General features: G+C 50.7%; 1 protein-coding gene across 14 annotated transcripts in view; it reads right to left on the bottom strand.

Moving 5' to 3' along the window:
- The window catches only part of TDRD7 (tudor domain containing 7), a 45,100-nt gene extending 34,472 nt beyond the window's left edge, over positions 1 to 10,628 (bottom strand). For 3 of the 14 annotated variants that reach the window (XR_012584924.1, XM_074570092.1, XM_074570093.1), the window contains exons 1-3: positions 10,008 to 10,618; positions 6,235 to 6,456; positions 1,131 to 1,272 (exon numbers count right to left, since the gene is read on the bottom strand). Coding sequence is in view for 13 of the 14 variants with exons in the window: in XM_074570092.1 (XP_074426193.1) it covers positions 1,131 to 1,272; positions 6,235 to 6,456; positions 10,008 to 10,115 (472 nt within the window). In the remaining variant the exon portion in view is untranslated. Of the gene's footprint in view, positions 1 to 1,130; positions 1,273 to 6,234; positions 6,457 to 6,991; positions 7,275 to 7,395 lie in introns of all 14 variants that reach the window. The other 11 variants (XM_074570103.1, XM_074570097.1, XM_074570098.1 and 8 more) reach the window with 11 other exon arrangements.
- Positions 10,629 to 16,175: the final 5,547 nt, after the last annotated feature.

Here is a 16,175-nt window from a genome sequence, read left to right as displayed (position 1 = left end):
CCACCCAATGGCAGCAGAAGCAGCTCCCAGAGATGTAGCACATGCAGCCTAACTCCCATCTCCTTGGACACCTCCTGCATCACCCCCCAAGGCATTTCTTCTTCTCTACCCTGGCTTGCAAGCACCCTCCTCCCAAACTCCTACCACACAGCAGTCGTTACCACATAACAACTGCAGAGGAACACAACAAACTGGCCCTCAGGGCACATTGGGATAAACAAACTCTTGGTCACTTCGCTGGTCACTTGCTGGCCGCACCACACCAATTTGGCCAGGCTCAAACACCTCCAAGGGGTACCGCCATGCAAGACATGAACCAATACACGTTTATAAACATTGTTGTTTAATTGGGATATGAGTCACCATTGCAGCTTCCCAACTAGAGGGCACACTGTTGGCATGGTCATAGGAGAGCAAGAAGCAGCAAACCCTTTGTTACAGACAAGAACAAGGGAATACAACAAACTGTGAGACCCACTGTTGCTCCAAGATGCCAACTCACAAGCAGATGGGCCTGATCCTGGGATACCCCCCTGAGAGCAACACAACAACAGCATGGCAGTGAGGGAAACCTGACCCACATGCTCTGGGAAAACACTGCTGCACCAGCTTATGCAAAAGGCACAGAGATGCAAACAGCAGCCCTTGGGCATCAGCAATGTCGTGGCACCAGGGAACTTGCAGCAGCACCAGGAGCTGCTGAAACAGCAACAGACAATGCTGCTGGGGCTCCTTCTCACTGCAAGAGCACGGCTCATCCCTGCCACTCCACAATGGGCTGAGCTTGGCCTCAAAGAGCAAGCAGGCTCATGGCCACACTCCTCACCTGCATGTCAACCACATTCCTCTCAGAAGCACGGGCAGGTGGAAGTAGTCAAGTGTACTCTGAGAACTTTCTTTTTCAAGATCATTCACATCTCATGTACGCACTCGAGAAGGGCTTCCTCACTGACCATGGCTTGTAAGCAAAAGCACACTTGTCAACAACACTCCCTGCTCCCAGAAACTCCTTCGCTGGGACCACGCAACTTGTGGTCATTAGTAACACACCCTCACGGCCAAGACTTTTGCTCCAGCAGCCACACAGTTCTTTCACAAAGGCAGGCCCTCCATAGCTGCCTGAGGCTTACCTGCTAATGTGACTGGAGACGTGTTCTTCAGCCTCATCTGGCAGTTCACTTGCCGTCCCATTTTCCTCTTGGAACTCCTCTGCCGGGCCACCAGTTGAGCAATTGGCACTGTCTCGCTGCAAGCAACAGCATGGCAAGTGACCTTGTTTGACAGGGGGGAAACAGTCAGTGAGGTCCAAGCTCGTCCATAGCCCGCAGAATGACTTGCAACTATTTCCCTGCCTGTAACTGCTGCGTCACGTGGGCCTGCAGACAGTTCAGCAAAGTCTTGAGCAGCAGACACAGGCTTGGAGACCACCCTCTCCTTTTGCAGTGCACCTCAGAAATCAGCACAGCAAACAGCCAGAGCCTCTCCATCACCTTCCCACATTAGGGCCCCACCAGGGAACAGCCTGGTTTCTCACTCCCATCCTACAGGCTTCGCTTTAGAGTGCCAGGAAGCCACAGGCTTCCAGCCTGCCCTTGCTCCTCCTGCCAAGGCTTGCCAGGGGCTCTGGCACCACTCTGACCCTGCTGAGCTCGGCTGCCTTTGACCCACTTACCAAAGAAGTGGCATAGCCACCCTGGCTGCACAATTCCTCTGCAGGCACCGGGCTGGCTTCCAACAACAGCCCGGCCTCGGGTTTGCCCGAGGCCACCTCCCTGGCCTCCTTAACAGCCTCTTACCTCAACCTCCCCTTGCCATGTCTCAGCCATGCTGCCACAGGCCATCCCTTGCATGGATCAGGAACACTGCTTCATCAAGCCCCAAACCACATGCCTAGCATGTACTTTGCCTCACAGTGGAGATGCAAGCCCTAACTTTTGGGCCATTCAACTGCTAACAGCCTGCAAAGGCAGCTGGACCAGTACTCCTCCAGGGCTTCACAAGGACGCAGGCAGCCACCCAGAAACCCCCAAATGAAAAATGGGAATCCGTGATCTCGGAGGCTCTCTCCATGGGTCTCAGCCATGCTCTGTGGTGGTGGTACAGGCTGAAAAAGGGGCCCTCACACAAAGCACCATTACCCTCATAACCATGGCCCCAAACAAGCACAGCGTCTGACAACTCAGCACAGAAGAAACTCAGGGACTTGGCCAGCACCTCTGAAATTTAGCAAACAGCAGCTCCAGAAAGGATCTTTTCCCACAAGCAAGGCAGGACAAACAAAGCAGAAAAAACAAGTGCCAAGACAAAAAAGGAAGCAAGCTGTTGCGGCTTAGCAATTGCTCGACAGTCATCCTCAGTCTCTAGGGCTGACCCAAACAGCCCATGAAACACGGGCAAGGGAGGACAACACTAGGAAGAAGGCAATACTTCTGGCCTCCAGCAGAGCACTCCAGCTTGTCCTTCCTCTCCTCTTTCTCCTCCCCTGCACACCCAGCATCTGCACTGGGCTGGCTCAACATACAGCCAGTGAAGGGAGGTTCTCTCCTTCTGAGGGACAGCTCTCACTTCCAAGGACCTCCTGCTAGAAATCAGGCAGCGTACCTGCTGCGCAGTCAACACCTATGCAAAAAGCATAGCAGCAGCCTCACCACTGCAGTGGTTAAAGGCAAGGAATCACAGAAAAATTGAGGCTGAAAGACATCTCTACAGACCATCTCATATAGCCTCTCTGCTCAGACCAGTATCAACTAGACCTAGCTGCTCAGGATATTGTGCTGTCTAGGGTGCAGTATCTCCCAGGATGGATCCTTCTCAATCACTCTGTACAGCTTGTCCCAGTGTTTAGCAACCCTCCCTGAAAAAAGGGTGTTTTTTTAAATGTTTAAATGGAATTACCTGTATTTCATTTTGCTCCTGTTGTGTCTTGTCTGTTCACAGGATACCACTGAGAACTGGCGACGGAGGCTGGCTCCATGTTTTTTTACTCTTTCCAACAGGTATTAATACACATGGATAAGATCCCCCTGAGCCTTCCCTTCTCCAGAATTATAGAATACCAGGTTGGCAAGGACCTCAAGGATCATCTGGTCCAACCTTTCTCGGCAAAAGCACAGTCTAGAGAAGGTGGCCCAGCATCCTGTCCAGCTGAATCTTAAAAGTATCCAACATTGGGAAAACCGCCACTTCCCTGGGGAGATTATTCCAATGGCTGACTGTTCTCATTGTGAAAAATTTCACTTTTGTGCCCAATTGGAATCTCCCCTGAAGTAACTTACATCTGTTACCCCTTGTCTTTTCCATGTGACTCCTTGTAAAAAGGGAGTCTCCATCTTCTTTGTAGCCACCCTTTACATATTGGAACATGGTGATAAGGTCTCCCCTAGGCCTTCTTTGCACAAGGTTCAACAAACCCAATTCTCTCAGCCTTTCCTCATACGGCAGGCTTCCCAGGCCTTTGATCATCTTGGTGGCCCTTCTCTGGACCCTCTCATTCCACATCTTTCCTGCACAGCAGTGACCAAAACTGAACACAGTATTCCAGGTGTGGCCTGACAAGCGCTGAGGAGAGTAGGATAATGACTTCTTTATCTCTGCTGCTGATGCCCGTGTTGATGCAACCCGGCATCCTGTTGGCTTGCTTTCCCACTGCAGCACACTGTTCGCTCATGTTGAGCTTTTGTCCACCAGGACCCCCAGGTCCCTTTCCACAGAGATGCTCCCAGCCAGGTGGATCCCAGCTTGTGCTGCACTCCTGCATTATGTCCTCCCACGTCCAAGACCTTACACTTGTCCTTGTTGAACTTCCAGCCTATCCAGATCTTCCTGCAGGGTGGCCCTCCCTTCAAAAGCGTACACTTCCCCACTCAGTTTGGTGTCACCAACAACCTTCGTCAGGGTACACCTGATCCCGTCATCCAGATCACTTGTATTAAACAGCACTGGGCCCAGTATCGATCACTGGGGAACCCCACTTGTCATAGGTTGCCGCTTTGAAAAGGAGCTATTTGCCATCACCCTCTGTGTGTGCCCTATCAGCCAGTTCCCCCACTGCACAGACCACTTGTCTAGACTGTAACGCATCAGTTTCCCAAGGAGGAGGCTGTGGGGAACCGTATCGAAGGCCTTGGAGAAATCCAGGTAGACAATGGCCACCGCTCACCCCACATCAACCGAGCAGGTTATTTTGTTGTAGGAGGTGATCAGGTTTGTCAAGCATGATTTACCTCTGCAGAATCCATGCTGCCTTTTCCCAATCACGTGCTTTGCTTGACTTGTGAGAGTTCACAGGAGGATTTTTTTCATAACCTTCACAGGGACTGAATAAGACTGATAGGCCTATAATTTCCTGGATCCTTCTTTAAGCCCTTCTTGTAGATAGGGCGAAATGAACAGTCCCACGTCTCTGAGCCCTCCATCAAAGATGTTCCAGTCCCTTCATCATCTTCACAGCCATTCACTGAACTTGCTTCAGTGTGTCCCTGTCTCTCTTGTTCTGAGGAGCATGGGACTGGACACAGGCTCCCTGATGTGGTCTTCCCAGAGCTGAACAGATGGGAATAGTCACCTCTGTCCGTGTGCTGGCAACCATCTTCCCAATTCAACCCAGTACGCTGTTGGTCTCCTTTGCTGCAATGGCACATTGCTGCTCACTGTGAACTTCGTGTCCACTAGGACCCCCAGGAATTTCTTTGCCAAGCTACTTTCCAGCCCGTCAGCCCTCAGACTGTACAGGTGCATGGGGTTGTTCTTCCCCAGGTGCAGGACTTGGCATTTCCCTGCATTGAACTTCATAGTGTTATTTCACTTCTCCAGTTGTTGAGGTCCCTCTGAATGCACTGCTATCCAAGAATCCACAAAGCAAGTCCTGCTCAACTACCTCAAGTCTCCTGTTTATTAGGTTTGTCCTTTTCCAACTCCTAAAGCCACATTTCACTCTCTCCTTACAGCTGCCACAGAGAAGGCACTGATATCCAAGAGTCCACAAGGCTCTCAGCAGACATAGTATTAGAGGATAAGAAAGGCTCTCAAGGCAATGGGAGGATACCCGATTACACCTTGCAAGGCCCTAGTTAGAAACAGATGGTTATCTGCCAGAGCCACTATGAGGAAGCATTAAATTGCATCATTACAAATGTTCCCAGAGGTTCCTGCATTTATGTTACTGATGTAGCTGCAGCCAATGCAGGCTTGGAGCAAGTGAAAAAGAACCCCAAACTGGACATCTGCTGCAAAAGGGCAAATTCTGACAGTTGTAAAAATGCAGCAAGGGAACCTCTTGCTTAAAAATAGCCACATTTCCAGACATCAGCAAAAAAAACAGGACACCTCTCGTCACACTCTTTCACAGCTAACCAGGAAGAACTAATTCTCTGTTCCCAGCCATCCATATTCAGCTGTCCTAACGAGGGAGCTCAGCCCTGCTGTCTCTCTAGACCTGCTGCGACAGTGCTGTGCATTGTGCCCAACATCTGCTAGCTTTCTGCTCTCCCACACTCTACATAAGTGTTCAGGAACCCAGACATGGCTCCAACAAGGGAGATGCTTCAAGCCCTCCACTCAAAACTGATCATCTACACGTCACGCAGCTATGCCAACCACCAAGAGAATGCCTTCTGACTCCTTTGACAAGGAGAAGGAGACTTGTCAAAGGTCCTGGCAAGCTGATTCCAAGCTGGCAGCCACCATGAGACACAGGCTAGTGCACCAAGACCAAAGAATAAGGGAAGACTCTCCCAACATACTAATATTCTCTGCTGAGCACTGGTCCACCTTCTCCTTGATCTCTGCACTGACTCCTTATACCCTGTACACTTGCTAAGCTGAGGTAAAAGATGACGCTAAACCCCACCCTGAAGAGATGATCAAGACACATGCACACAAGTTAACCTTCTTTAAGGTCCCAGGACAACCCACCAATATTCCCCCGAGAGTTAGAAATGCCGAGACAGGGACCAGAGCTCTACAGTCACACAAACTGCCTTTCTAGCCAGAACTCCTTTTCCTGGGAAAATGCCCTGCAACCTTGCACCTTTTGCAAACACAACTTCCAGTCTGCATGCAGACACAGGAAAGTAAGGGGCTCTTGGTTTATGCCACAGCTTCCAATTCTCTCAACATTAGTGCACCACACACATGGTACAGTACTTTTCTCAGAAATCCACAGCACAGGCAGAAGTAAAGTTATACACACTTCACAAACACAAAAGCCATTTCTGAACTGTAACTGATTCTTACCTCTCCCATTTTGTTCTTTTCCATTCTGACCACTCCTGGGATGCTCTCCAAGTAGCCTTGCAGTGTGCCATGTCCTAGGTGCCTGAAGGGAATCCAGTCGCCGGTCAGGGATTTGTATTCACCCTGAAGTTCTGACAAAGGTACTCCATTTTTAAAGGGATGAAGAACAGCTCGCACTGTTTTTGCAATAAGTTCAGGGTCCTGCATCTTCACCTGTAGCCCCTCCATTCCAAAAGAAAAAAAGAAAAAGCATTTTTTCATACACAGGCTGAAAATACTAACTTTTACTATTCAGCCTCCCTCCCCAAATAAGCAAGGATTCAGTAGCTCAGTGGCTCTTCTTTGGAGACCTTGATACTTCTGGGTACACTTATAGGAGGCTGGTTCTGCCAGCCAAGTGGGTGGTATGAAATATACGGGACATGACATTGTCAAAAAAAAGCAGATGAAGGAGCACAGCAGCCCCTGTGCATGGGCTGGCCCTGCCAAGCCAATCACCACAGACCACGTGACCAGAAGAGGGGCAGGGCTGCCACGCAACTGGCCCATGTCACTGCCTGCAGAGCCAGGACTTCCACCCGCCACCCCCCAACTTGGAGCCCAGTGCCCTCTCCACTCAGGTCCCATCGTGGCATCATGTAGCTCACCCATGGCCGCTCCTCGCACACACAAACCCACATGCCCGCACGAATGCCCACGGGACGCGTGTTTGCTCCGCCATATAAATCGCATGCACCCGGGCCATGCCACGTCTTACCCACAGGCGCACGATTCCTCAAATCCACAGGTGTCTCTTCAGAGAGAAAACCCCACAGAAGCAAAACCTGCTCCCTGCAAGCCAGGGGCTGCCCACAGGAGGAGCACCACAGAGCCAGTGCCAACAATGCCCCTTCTCATCAAGAGGCAACTGCCCTGTCCGGAGAAACATGCGCCCACCACTCCGGCACCGGTAAAGGTGTGAGCAGGCTGCTGCCTCATCTCCAACAGCAACTTCCCAGGTGCCACAGGCTGCTGGAGTGCCGGTGGGACACTTCAGGAGGCTGGTCAACAAAGGATGTGGTTTCAAAGTGGGTGCCAGAGCTGCCTAGAGCCCTCCCACCCCCTCAGCTCACAGGCGGACGCACACTCAGGGCTTCTCCAGGGCCATCCAGCCACACTCACAAAACACCGGGGAGACCCAGGCACAAGTGCTGCCGGGCAGGCGCTGTCCTCCGGGGTAGGTCTTCTTCTCGCAGACCCTCACTCCCCAAAGGGACACTCTCAACAGAGAAACTTCCCCACCAACATCGTGGACTGAAGACGGACGGAGCTCTCCCACAGCCCTGGAACTACCCTGCTCTCAAAATGTGTGCTGCATGCAGGGTCGAGTCCTAGCGCTGAGCTGCCCTTGTGCTTCAAACACCCCAGCTTCACCCCCCAGCAACTAATGCCCAACGTGAGCAGAGTCACTGGTTCCGGAGAAGGCCACCTCATGCTCCTCAAGCCCCTCGAACTCAAGACACAAGGGGAGACTCCCTCACCTCCAGGCACACGAAAGCGACCAATTGCCGCTCGCATACCTGCGTGGTGCTCGCTCCAAACGGCAGCAGCACCAGGCAGCTGCAGCCGCAGTAACGCTGTGCGAGACGCCATGGGAAGGTCGTCTGTGCTGCTCTCGGCAGAAGCAGCCCCTCTCCCCTCACCATTTCCCTTTATTAGAGGAAATCACCCTGGGCAACACACCAAAAGGAAGAGAAATCCTAAACCTCAGCACATTTCAGACACCGTGCCACACATTTCAGTCTACGCATGGACTACCTTCCTGCACCCAAGGCCACGACGGCCCAACCCAGGTGCCGGGCAAGGAGACACAGCACCAAGTCCTATTCTTCACCGTTCCTTGAATGGTTTTACTTTATGCGCGCAGGGCACTCCACTGATCTGACCGCGTCTCTGTGTGTGTACACATACAGTTACACACAGGTACACCCACGCACCTACAACTATTCAGACAGCCCTGTGTATACATGTGTTTACACAGGCATTGCTCCTTACCCCACCAATTCCTGCCCTTCCCGGTACAGTGTGGTTCCCTGACTGATCCTGGAACAACCTCTACCACAGCCACCTCCACAGCATCCCCTGCTCAGCTACAGGACACAGCGTTACTGCACCCACAAGGAGGGGCACACGCTGCTCACGCACACTTGCACACCTCCAGATGGCAACAGGCGGCAGCCACACAGGGCATTTAGATCCTTCCCTCATCCTTTTAGAAGCTTAGCAGCTGGTGAACAGAGCTTCAGGAGGCCCCCCAAAGAGTAAGAAGAGGTGGTGGTCACCTGCCAGAAGGAAAAGACCCAGGAAGTTCATTATCTCCTTTGGATCCACTCAGTGTCATGGTGATATCATATGTTGGACAAATGCAAAAGTCTCCACTTGGTATTAACATTTCAATTATATAAATAAACAAACCCCCAAACATTGAGAAATGCACCAAAACCACAGTTTTGTCCGCAACTGTGTTCCAAGTAGCATACACACAAGAGGTATGGAAAAGTCAGTGAAAAGCATTTTTGGGGCTTTTTTCTCTACTCTGTCTTTTAAATAATATACCCAAATTCATATTTCATTAATATGGCTCTTAAACATCCTCTTACCCGAACTATCTGAATTGAACTTACTGCTCAGAAAAAATTAATGCAATATCCATTACAGCTGGGCAGAGTGACAAGGAAGAAAACTTACAATAACCTGGGAAGGCAGTTTCAAAGGTTGACACTGTAATAAAGAGAATCATGTTTGTTAATCAAATCAGGCTTTCTTAAAGGCTGGTGAAAACTTATACTGTTTCGACTCTTCACATACTTAAATCGCAGGCATCCAGTGTGCTATCTGGTGCACTTTGACACCTCAAGGCCTAAATCACAGGCATCCGGTGTGCTGTCTGGGGTGCTTTGATACCTCAAGGCCTAAATCACAGGCATCTGGTGTGCTTTAACACTTCAAAGGGAAGAGCTAAGTTGTGCGATAAGCTGAAAAGAGTCTCCCCAAGGACACTGATAAAGATGAGGAGCCTTCAGCCTCACGACCACCAGGAGGCGGGACAAGACCGACCCCCTAGCAACACGTCGCTCAGATACAGAATATACCAGGATTGACACATATACGGGAACCAAAGAGTATATAATCAGCTGCTTTCGGGAAGTGGGTGTGCACCGTTGGCGGAGCAAAGACTCCCCGGCCGCCCAGCGCTGTTTTGCTTGCTGCCGCTTGCTTAATAAACTAATTTGATTAATTGGACTGGTTCCTGTCAATTATTGGGCCACAATCTATAACAACACACAAGAGTAACTTCAATAAAAACAGAAAGGGGGTGACGACGTGGGGTGGACAACATCAAGCCGCTATCAGATTGCTTTGTAGTACACAAACACTAAAGAACTCAGTTAGATCAGAACTAGCAAACAGGATACCATAAAATATATGCTCCTAAATTATATTATGAGGAGCAGCCATGAGGGCAATTCACTTAGTTAAATGAGATGACAAATAGTAAGGTACAAAGGTTAAACTGAATGCAGTCTTCAATTTACACCTCAATGATGTTCCCATTCCTACAGCTATCAATAATGCAGCAGACTTGCAATGCAGTGCAGTGATGACAACAGTAAGTAACACACTGATACATTAGTAGAAAGCTACACAGCTCAGAGCATGTCCGAACCTTTTTTAAAATTATTTTTGTGGTCAGCTGCTGTAAGGTTAGGTCATTCAATAGTTACGGCATTCACCTGGCAGCTCACCGCATCCAGACGGGAGGACAATTCCTTGGAAACACAGCCCGAGGAGCCTCTATCTATAAGCCAGGACACATCATTCAAATCAATCTTCTCCGGCATATGAACAGAAACTTTTTTCCAATATTCTTAACACAGATTACGAGCCTACAGTTGCAGAACAGTCTCCATGCTGCAGATTATTACTCAGGCTAACAAAACAAGGAAGTGAGGACACTTTTTCTGCTTAGAATAACTCCCTCACAGCCATACTTTTAGAAGACTACAAACGCAACCCTACGGAACGCAAGTCTCCTCAGAAGGCACAAAGTAGTCGCTAACCTGCTGAAGTCGGGACACCTTCTCTGACCACCGAGGAGCAGCAGCCCCTCGCTGACAGGCAGAGCCTGGCCCTCCACACTGCCTCTCCCCCCAGCCCGGCAGGGCTTATGCCCGGCGGGGCTCCGCTGTTTCCTTACCACCACCTCACCCCAGGGGCTTTCAGACACCAGCCGAAGCCGCTTCGCCCTGCCGCCGGTAGCCGGGGCCGGGCCGAGCGCTACCGCCTCCCTGTGAGGGGACGGCGCGACCCCGCCGCCCGCTCCCCTTGCGCCGACTCAGCGCCCGCGCGGCCCCACCCCGCACTCCTCGCCCGCTCGCGCCCAACCGCCCCACGCGCATGCGCCCCCCCCCCTCCCACGCCGTCCCGGCCGCGCCTTGGCCTCGCCTCAACCGAGCCTGCCCGCCGCGCACGCGCACCAGGTGCCTCCGCCTGCCGGCAGGCGGCGCCCCGCTGAGGCGGCAGCGGCCATTTTGGGATTGCGGGAGGCGCCGCGGTCGGCGTTGCTGCACCCATGCGCTCTTACCATGGGGCCGGGGAAACCTCGGATCTGTTGCACGGCAGCAGCTAAAGTCGCCTTCTTGAAGGAGAGACTGAGGAATGACAGTTAGGTGCGTCTCTTCTAAAGGTTTTAAATTAATTAACCTAGTTCCTTCAATTTCTGAGTACTGAAAGCTTCACTGAATTTAATTCTATAGTTGGAGCTCTCTGTTGAGCACCTGTACAAAACCACTGCACGGGTGCACTCTCCATCAGGGAGGGGCTGGTTGGGTGCCCAGGCATCACCTGGGCCTTGACTGCACTGCTCTGGGCCCACAGCATCCTCTCAATGGGGCTGGGCCTGCTCAGCCTCTGCACAGGCAGCTGCCAAGCTCCAGATGCCTTGTGTCTGTCTGGGCACCTCGAGCAATGCTGCACATTTAAAACCTTTAGATCCCACAGGTTTGGCTTTTGTTACCACTCTAGCGGTCCACACGCGTGGCTCATTAGTGCCCCACACAGAGGGGCAGAAGATGGTCACCAGCTGTATGCCATCAGGCCTCGTGAAGTCAGCCCTGTTGCCCACTGCCAGTCATGGAGAGCCCCTCACCATTCTGCCATCAGGGGTCCTGCCACCCTGTAGCTCCCTGCAGCAGCATTTCCTTCTCTGCAGATGTTGTCCACTTCTGAGAGACAAACTGGAGGCAACGTCAGGTCAAGCTGCATGACAGAGGATTGATGGAGGGCTGCCAAAGCCAAGTCAGAGGCTGGCCCCACAGAGGAAGACTGCAGGGGCATATGCAGGGGCAGAGGTGAAGATGCTGAACCTCACCAGGGGTGTGCCTTCAAAGGGCTCCCAATGATGGCGACCCAAGACTCGGTGACAGCCACCTTCTGCCATAACCATGACAGCCTCCAGAGACTGCTTCCTGTCAGGGTCTGGTATTCTCTGACCAGGCTTTTTTAGATAGTCCACCCAATGTTTAATACAATGTTTAATACAGAGTTTACTCATTTGAGGCTGTTTGCATTTACAAGAGTTTTCCATTTAGTAGGGTGATACAGCAGTCATAGTATAAATACACGTTACATTTTGCAGACTATTGCATTTCCAGTATACTGTGTAATCACAGTATAGTTGTGAATCTCATTACTGGTCTTTAGAATATGCTTACTGTCACAACACTGGCAGTCCCTAATTGCCAGGAAGGGATATGTGGGTTGCAGCCAGCTGAGGCCTGGAGCTTTCTCTTTAGAGGTTCAGTCAGTTCATTGTTTTCAACGTTTTTGTACTTACTGTTGGAATAAGTCACATATACACTCCCTATGCTAGCATGCTTGAGTTTATTGCCATGGAGCCTGCAGTGTGAAGTCTGTGACCCATATCTTCCCACTTCGTGCCTGTACTCCTCTGTGCTTCTTGCTGTAACTTCTCGAGGCCTTCACTGTCATGCCAGATCTGTATTTCTCTCACTACATCACTGTGCTAGTGCTGCAAATATCTCATTTGACAGAGAACAAGTGTTTCCAGCCATTCTTTTTACAAAATTATGGTCACACTGAACAATAATAAAGAAACACAAAACAAGAAGCCATACCAACCTTGTAAATTTAGCTGTTGCAGCTAAAACAAGTAAAAGTTGCAGGCAGGCCAAGAAAAGTTCTCACACAGGCAAGCTTCACAGCCCTCAGCCTGAGGCCTTGTAAACTCAGTACAGAGTTGAGCCATTATTTGTTTTGTTAGGTGCTTGAGATAACTCCTGTAAACCACAAAACTATGATACTTGCTATCTTACTATGATAAGGTGTAGAGCCAAGCTGAGAACTCATGCAGCTAAAGAGACCTGTCCACAAGGCAGAATGGTGGGGAGCATATTTCTTCCTTCCTCACCCTCTGGGTCTGGCAGAGCAAGCTATAGGTACATGCAACTTGAAGGTACAACCACTGTGGAGTGAGGTTCTTCTTGCAGGACGTAACTCAGCTGCTTGGTCTTGCCTCAGAGTTCGTGGTGTTTGCACTGCTCCAGCTCTTGGTTGTAGGTGGAGGCACAGCAGGCAAAGTCCTGTCCCAAGAGAATGACAGGGCTCTACAGAAAAGTATAAAACAATAAGCTAAATGCCTCTTATGGTTACCTGCATTTAATATGGGTGTATGTGTATATATATATATATATATATATATATATATGAGTCATAGGGTCATAGCATTAAACAGATCTAATACATACACAGGCTGTATTATCTTAACAAAGTATACCCCTAAAACTAGTTAGAGGTACACTGTTCTGCTTGAAGTCTGCATTTTTTTAACTCTGGGACAGACGGTTACACAACTGTTCTTTACGCTCAGCTGATTCAGCCAGTCTGTCTGAAACAAAGGCATCCTCTGGTTCCCTCTGCTATGGAAGTGAGTTTGGCTTCTTTTGCAACAGTTCTGGTCAGTGACTCCATTATTGTCCCCTAAGCCTCGAGGACATGGAGCTTCTCCTTAACTCCTCAGAGCATGCCTCCTCTGTATGTGTGTGGTGGGGGGCAAAGGGGTCCTTGAACCAGTCACAGCCCCATGACTGCTGAGAGCGTCTTTGGAGCCCACCAGATAATAGCAACTCTCCTGAAGCTCACTGTCCTCATGAACATGAGGAAGTACAACCTGGACAGCCAAGCCACTGCTGGGGACATACAGCTGCTTCTTTATGAGTTGCACCAAGCAGCTCCTCCATGAGCTTATCAGCTTTGCAAAGTCCTCATGCAGCATGGATGCTTACAACCACATGTGTCGGCTATCCTTTTGGCAAGCATGAAGGAAGCCCCTTGGCCTCACTGAGCCTGGCAGCTGGCACAGTGGCTGCCACACCTCCAGCACCAGCCCCAGGTCCATCCTGGACTGGTAGCCCTTAGGTCCCTGGGCACAAGGAGCTTCCCAGCTTTTCATACACCATCTCCCATGAGATGCCTGCAGCATCATGGTCTCCCCAGCAGCTGTAGGAAGGCTCTGATGGTGGAGCATGACCAGCATGTGTCCAGCTGTAGTCCTGGCAAAGACAATAGTGTCTCCTCCCGACACTCCTCTTGACAAAGGAGACCAGCTGGAGCTGCTCTAGCCTCTGGAAGGAATGGAGCCGTGGCAGAGGCCAATGGAGGACATGGCTGGTTGCTCTGCTGAAAGCTGTGGCCAAATCTGCTCAGCTCCTGGCAGGAGCAGGCAGTGCTCACCTGGAGTCCCCAGCTGCTCAGGAGGAGGAGCTCCCAAGGGTTGTTCCCAACGTGGCAAGAGGTAGCTGCTGGGAGGGAGTGTGGGATAAGAGCCATAGTGCCAGCAAGATGGTCAGAAGCCAGAGACAGAAGCAGGCAGAGGAGCCAAGGAAAATGGTAGAGGAGGAGGTCAGGACACTGGCAAGTCACAAAAAAGCTAAAGAGGCTTTGAGAGTTGAGAGAGAGGCCAGCAAGTCCCAATGCTGCATGAGGACTACAGCAAGAGCACCTGCAGGAACAAAAAACCTACTAATCTGGAATAAACAGTGCCTGAAGCAAGGCCAGAAGGTGGGCATGAGGGAACATAGTGATGGTTATCAGACACTCAGGGCATGGGGTCAGGGACAGAGGACAGGCCCACATGCAGGGAAGAATGAAGGACCACGGTCCCCAGGCAGTGTGAAGTCTGTGTCTTGTGCCCCAAAAACTTCTTTCTCATGTGCTCCTCAGAATGACCTTGGATAGGAATTGGCCTGAACTAGGTGTCTGCAGGGTGCAGGTCAACTCTGCTCTTACCTGTCCAGTCAGGACTTCCTCTCTCTATATATATTTAATGCACCTTGGTCCTAAAGTTCTAACAAAATTTTAGGGAAAGATGGGAAAGGGACATGTTTCTTAAATGTGAAATAGTTGTTTTGTGTTTCTTCTGGGTGTGTCTACACAGTTACGGTAGTGAAGCCCTGGGCGTGGAGCAGAAGCTTAACACTTTTACTACCTGGTCCCAGGGCTTTGCTGTAAGATGACCAGGAGACGGAGAATAGCCCAGGTAGACTGCTGAGGATGCTTGCAGCATGCAAACCTGACCAGCTGACAGGCAGTTCAGGAAGCTGCTCCCGGATGTTTCTCAGCTGTTGGTGAGTGAGCCACATAGCTGGAAAGGCTTGCCTTCAACCTGGTCTGAGCCATGGTCTGGTGGCTGGCCTGGTGAGGCATGGGGCAGCTTCATGAGCTGTCTCGCTCTACAGATCTCTGGGAACACAGCTGTTTGCGCAGGTCCCCAGGTTATGCAGCATGGTCTCCCTGCAGACTGAGCCTAACACGAGGAGCAAATACAGGCAGTTACTAGTCTACAGTCATCTGGTTTATCTCAGTATGTTCCTTAGCACTGTGTGGGCAGCTGAAGAGCAGTGGAAACTTGGGGGAGATATCACCATGTTGGGTAATGTCGAGCACTTGTTACACAGGTGGCTCTGTATCTGCCCACAACTTCAAAAGGTTTCAACCTTCTCAATAAAAACACACAAAAAAAGTCAATAAATGCATGAAGGTTAGGGTAGGGTTTGGATTGCAAAGGCTGCTGCTGGCTCTCTGCCAGTCCGAGCAGGTGAATGGACATGGTCACGCAGGGTGCAGGCTTGCATTTCTGGGACTGTGAGACAAAAGCCTGGGCCAAAAGAGTTTCACGACACTGATCTTTTGTACCTTGGTAATAAAGTACACCACCAGTATCAGGGCTGATAGGAAGTTTCTGCTTTGGGAAAGGCACTCAACACAGCTGAGGGAGCATCTTCTTCTCCTAGCCCCATTAGCCCACTGTGGCAGTGGTTCACTGAAGTGCACAGGACTAAAATCCACAACTACAGAGGGGCAGGTATCCGAAACCGCTGTTAGTGACAGTGCAGTGCTGATCGCCTCATTTCTGTTAATGCTGCAGTGTTCATGAGATCCCCTGACTATCTCAGCATGGGGTGATGGGCAGGCAGACACAGGAGAAGAGGATTTTGAATGCTTTTTACCATCAAATATTTAATACTGAGTTAAAACATGCATTTGTCCAACACGTGATATCGCCATGACACTGAGCGGATCCAAATGAGATAATGAACTTGCTGGTTTTCGTTATTTTTCTAGCAGGTGACCACTACCTCCTCTCTTTGAAGCTCTGTTCACCAGCTGCTAAGCCTCTAAAAGGATGAGGGAAGGATCTAAATGCCCTGTGTGGCTGCCGCCTGTTGCCATCTGGAGGTGTGCAAGTGTGCGTGAGCAGCGTGTGCCCCTCCTTGTGGGTGCAGTAACGCTGTGTCCTGTAGCTGAGCAGGGGATGCTGTGGAGGTGGCTGTGGTAGAGGTTGTTCCAGGATCAGTCAGGGAACCACACTGTACCGGGAAGGG

Source organism: Larus michahellis, chromosome Z (genome assembly GCF_964199755.1).
Source record: "Larus michahellis chromosome Z, bLarMic1.1, whole genome shotgun sequence".
Taxonomy (NCBI): Eukaryota; Metazoa; Chordata; class Aves; order Charadriiformes; family Laridae; genus Larus; species Larus michahellis.
Note: the sequence above shows the minus strand (reverse complement) of the source record. Positions and strands in the feature narration are given on the sequence as shown.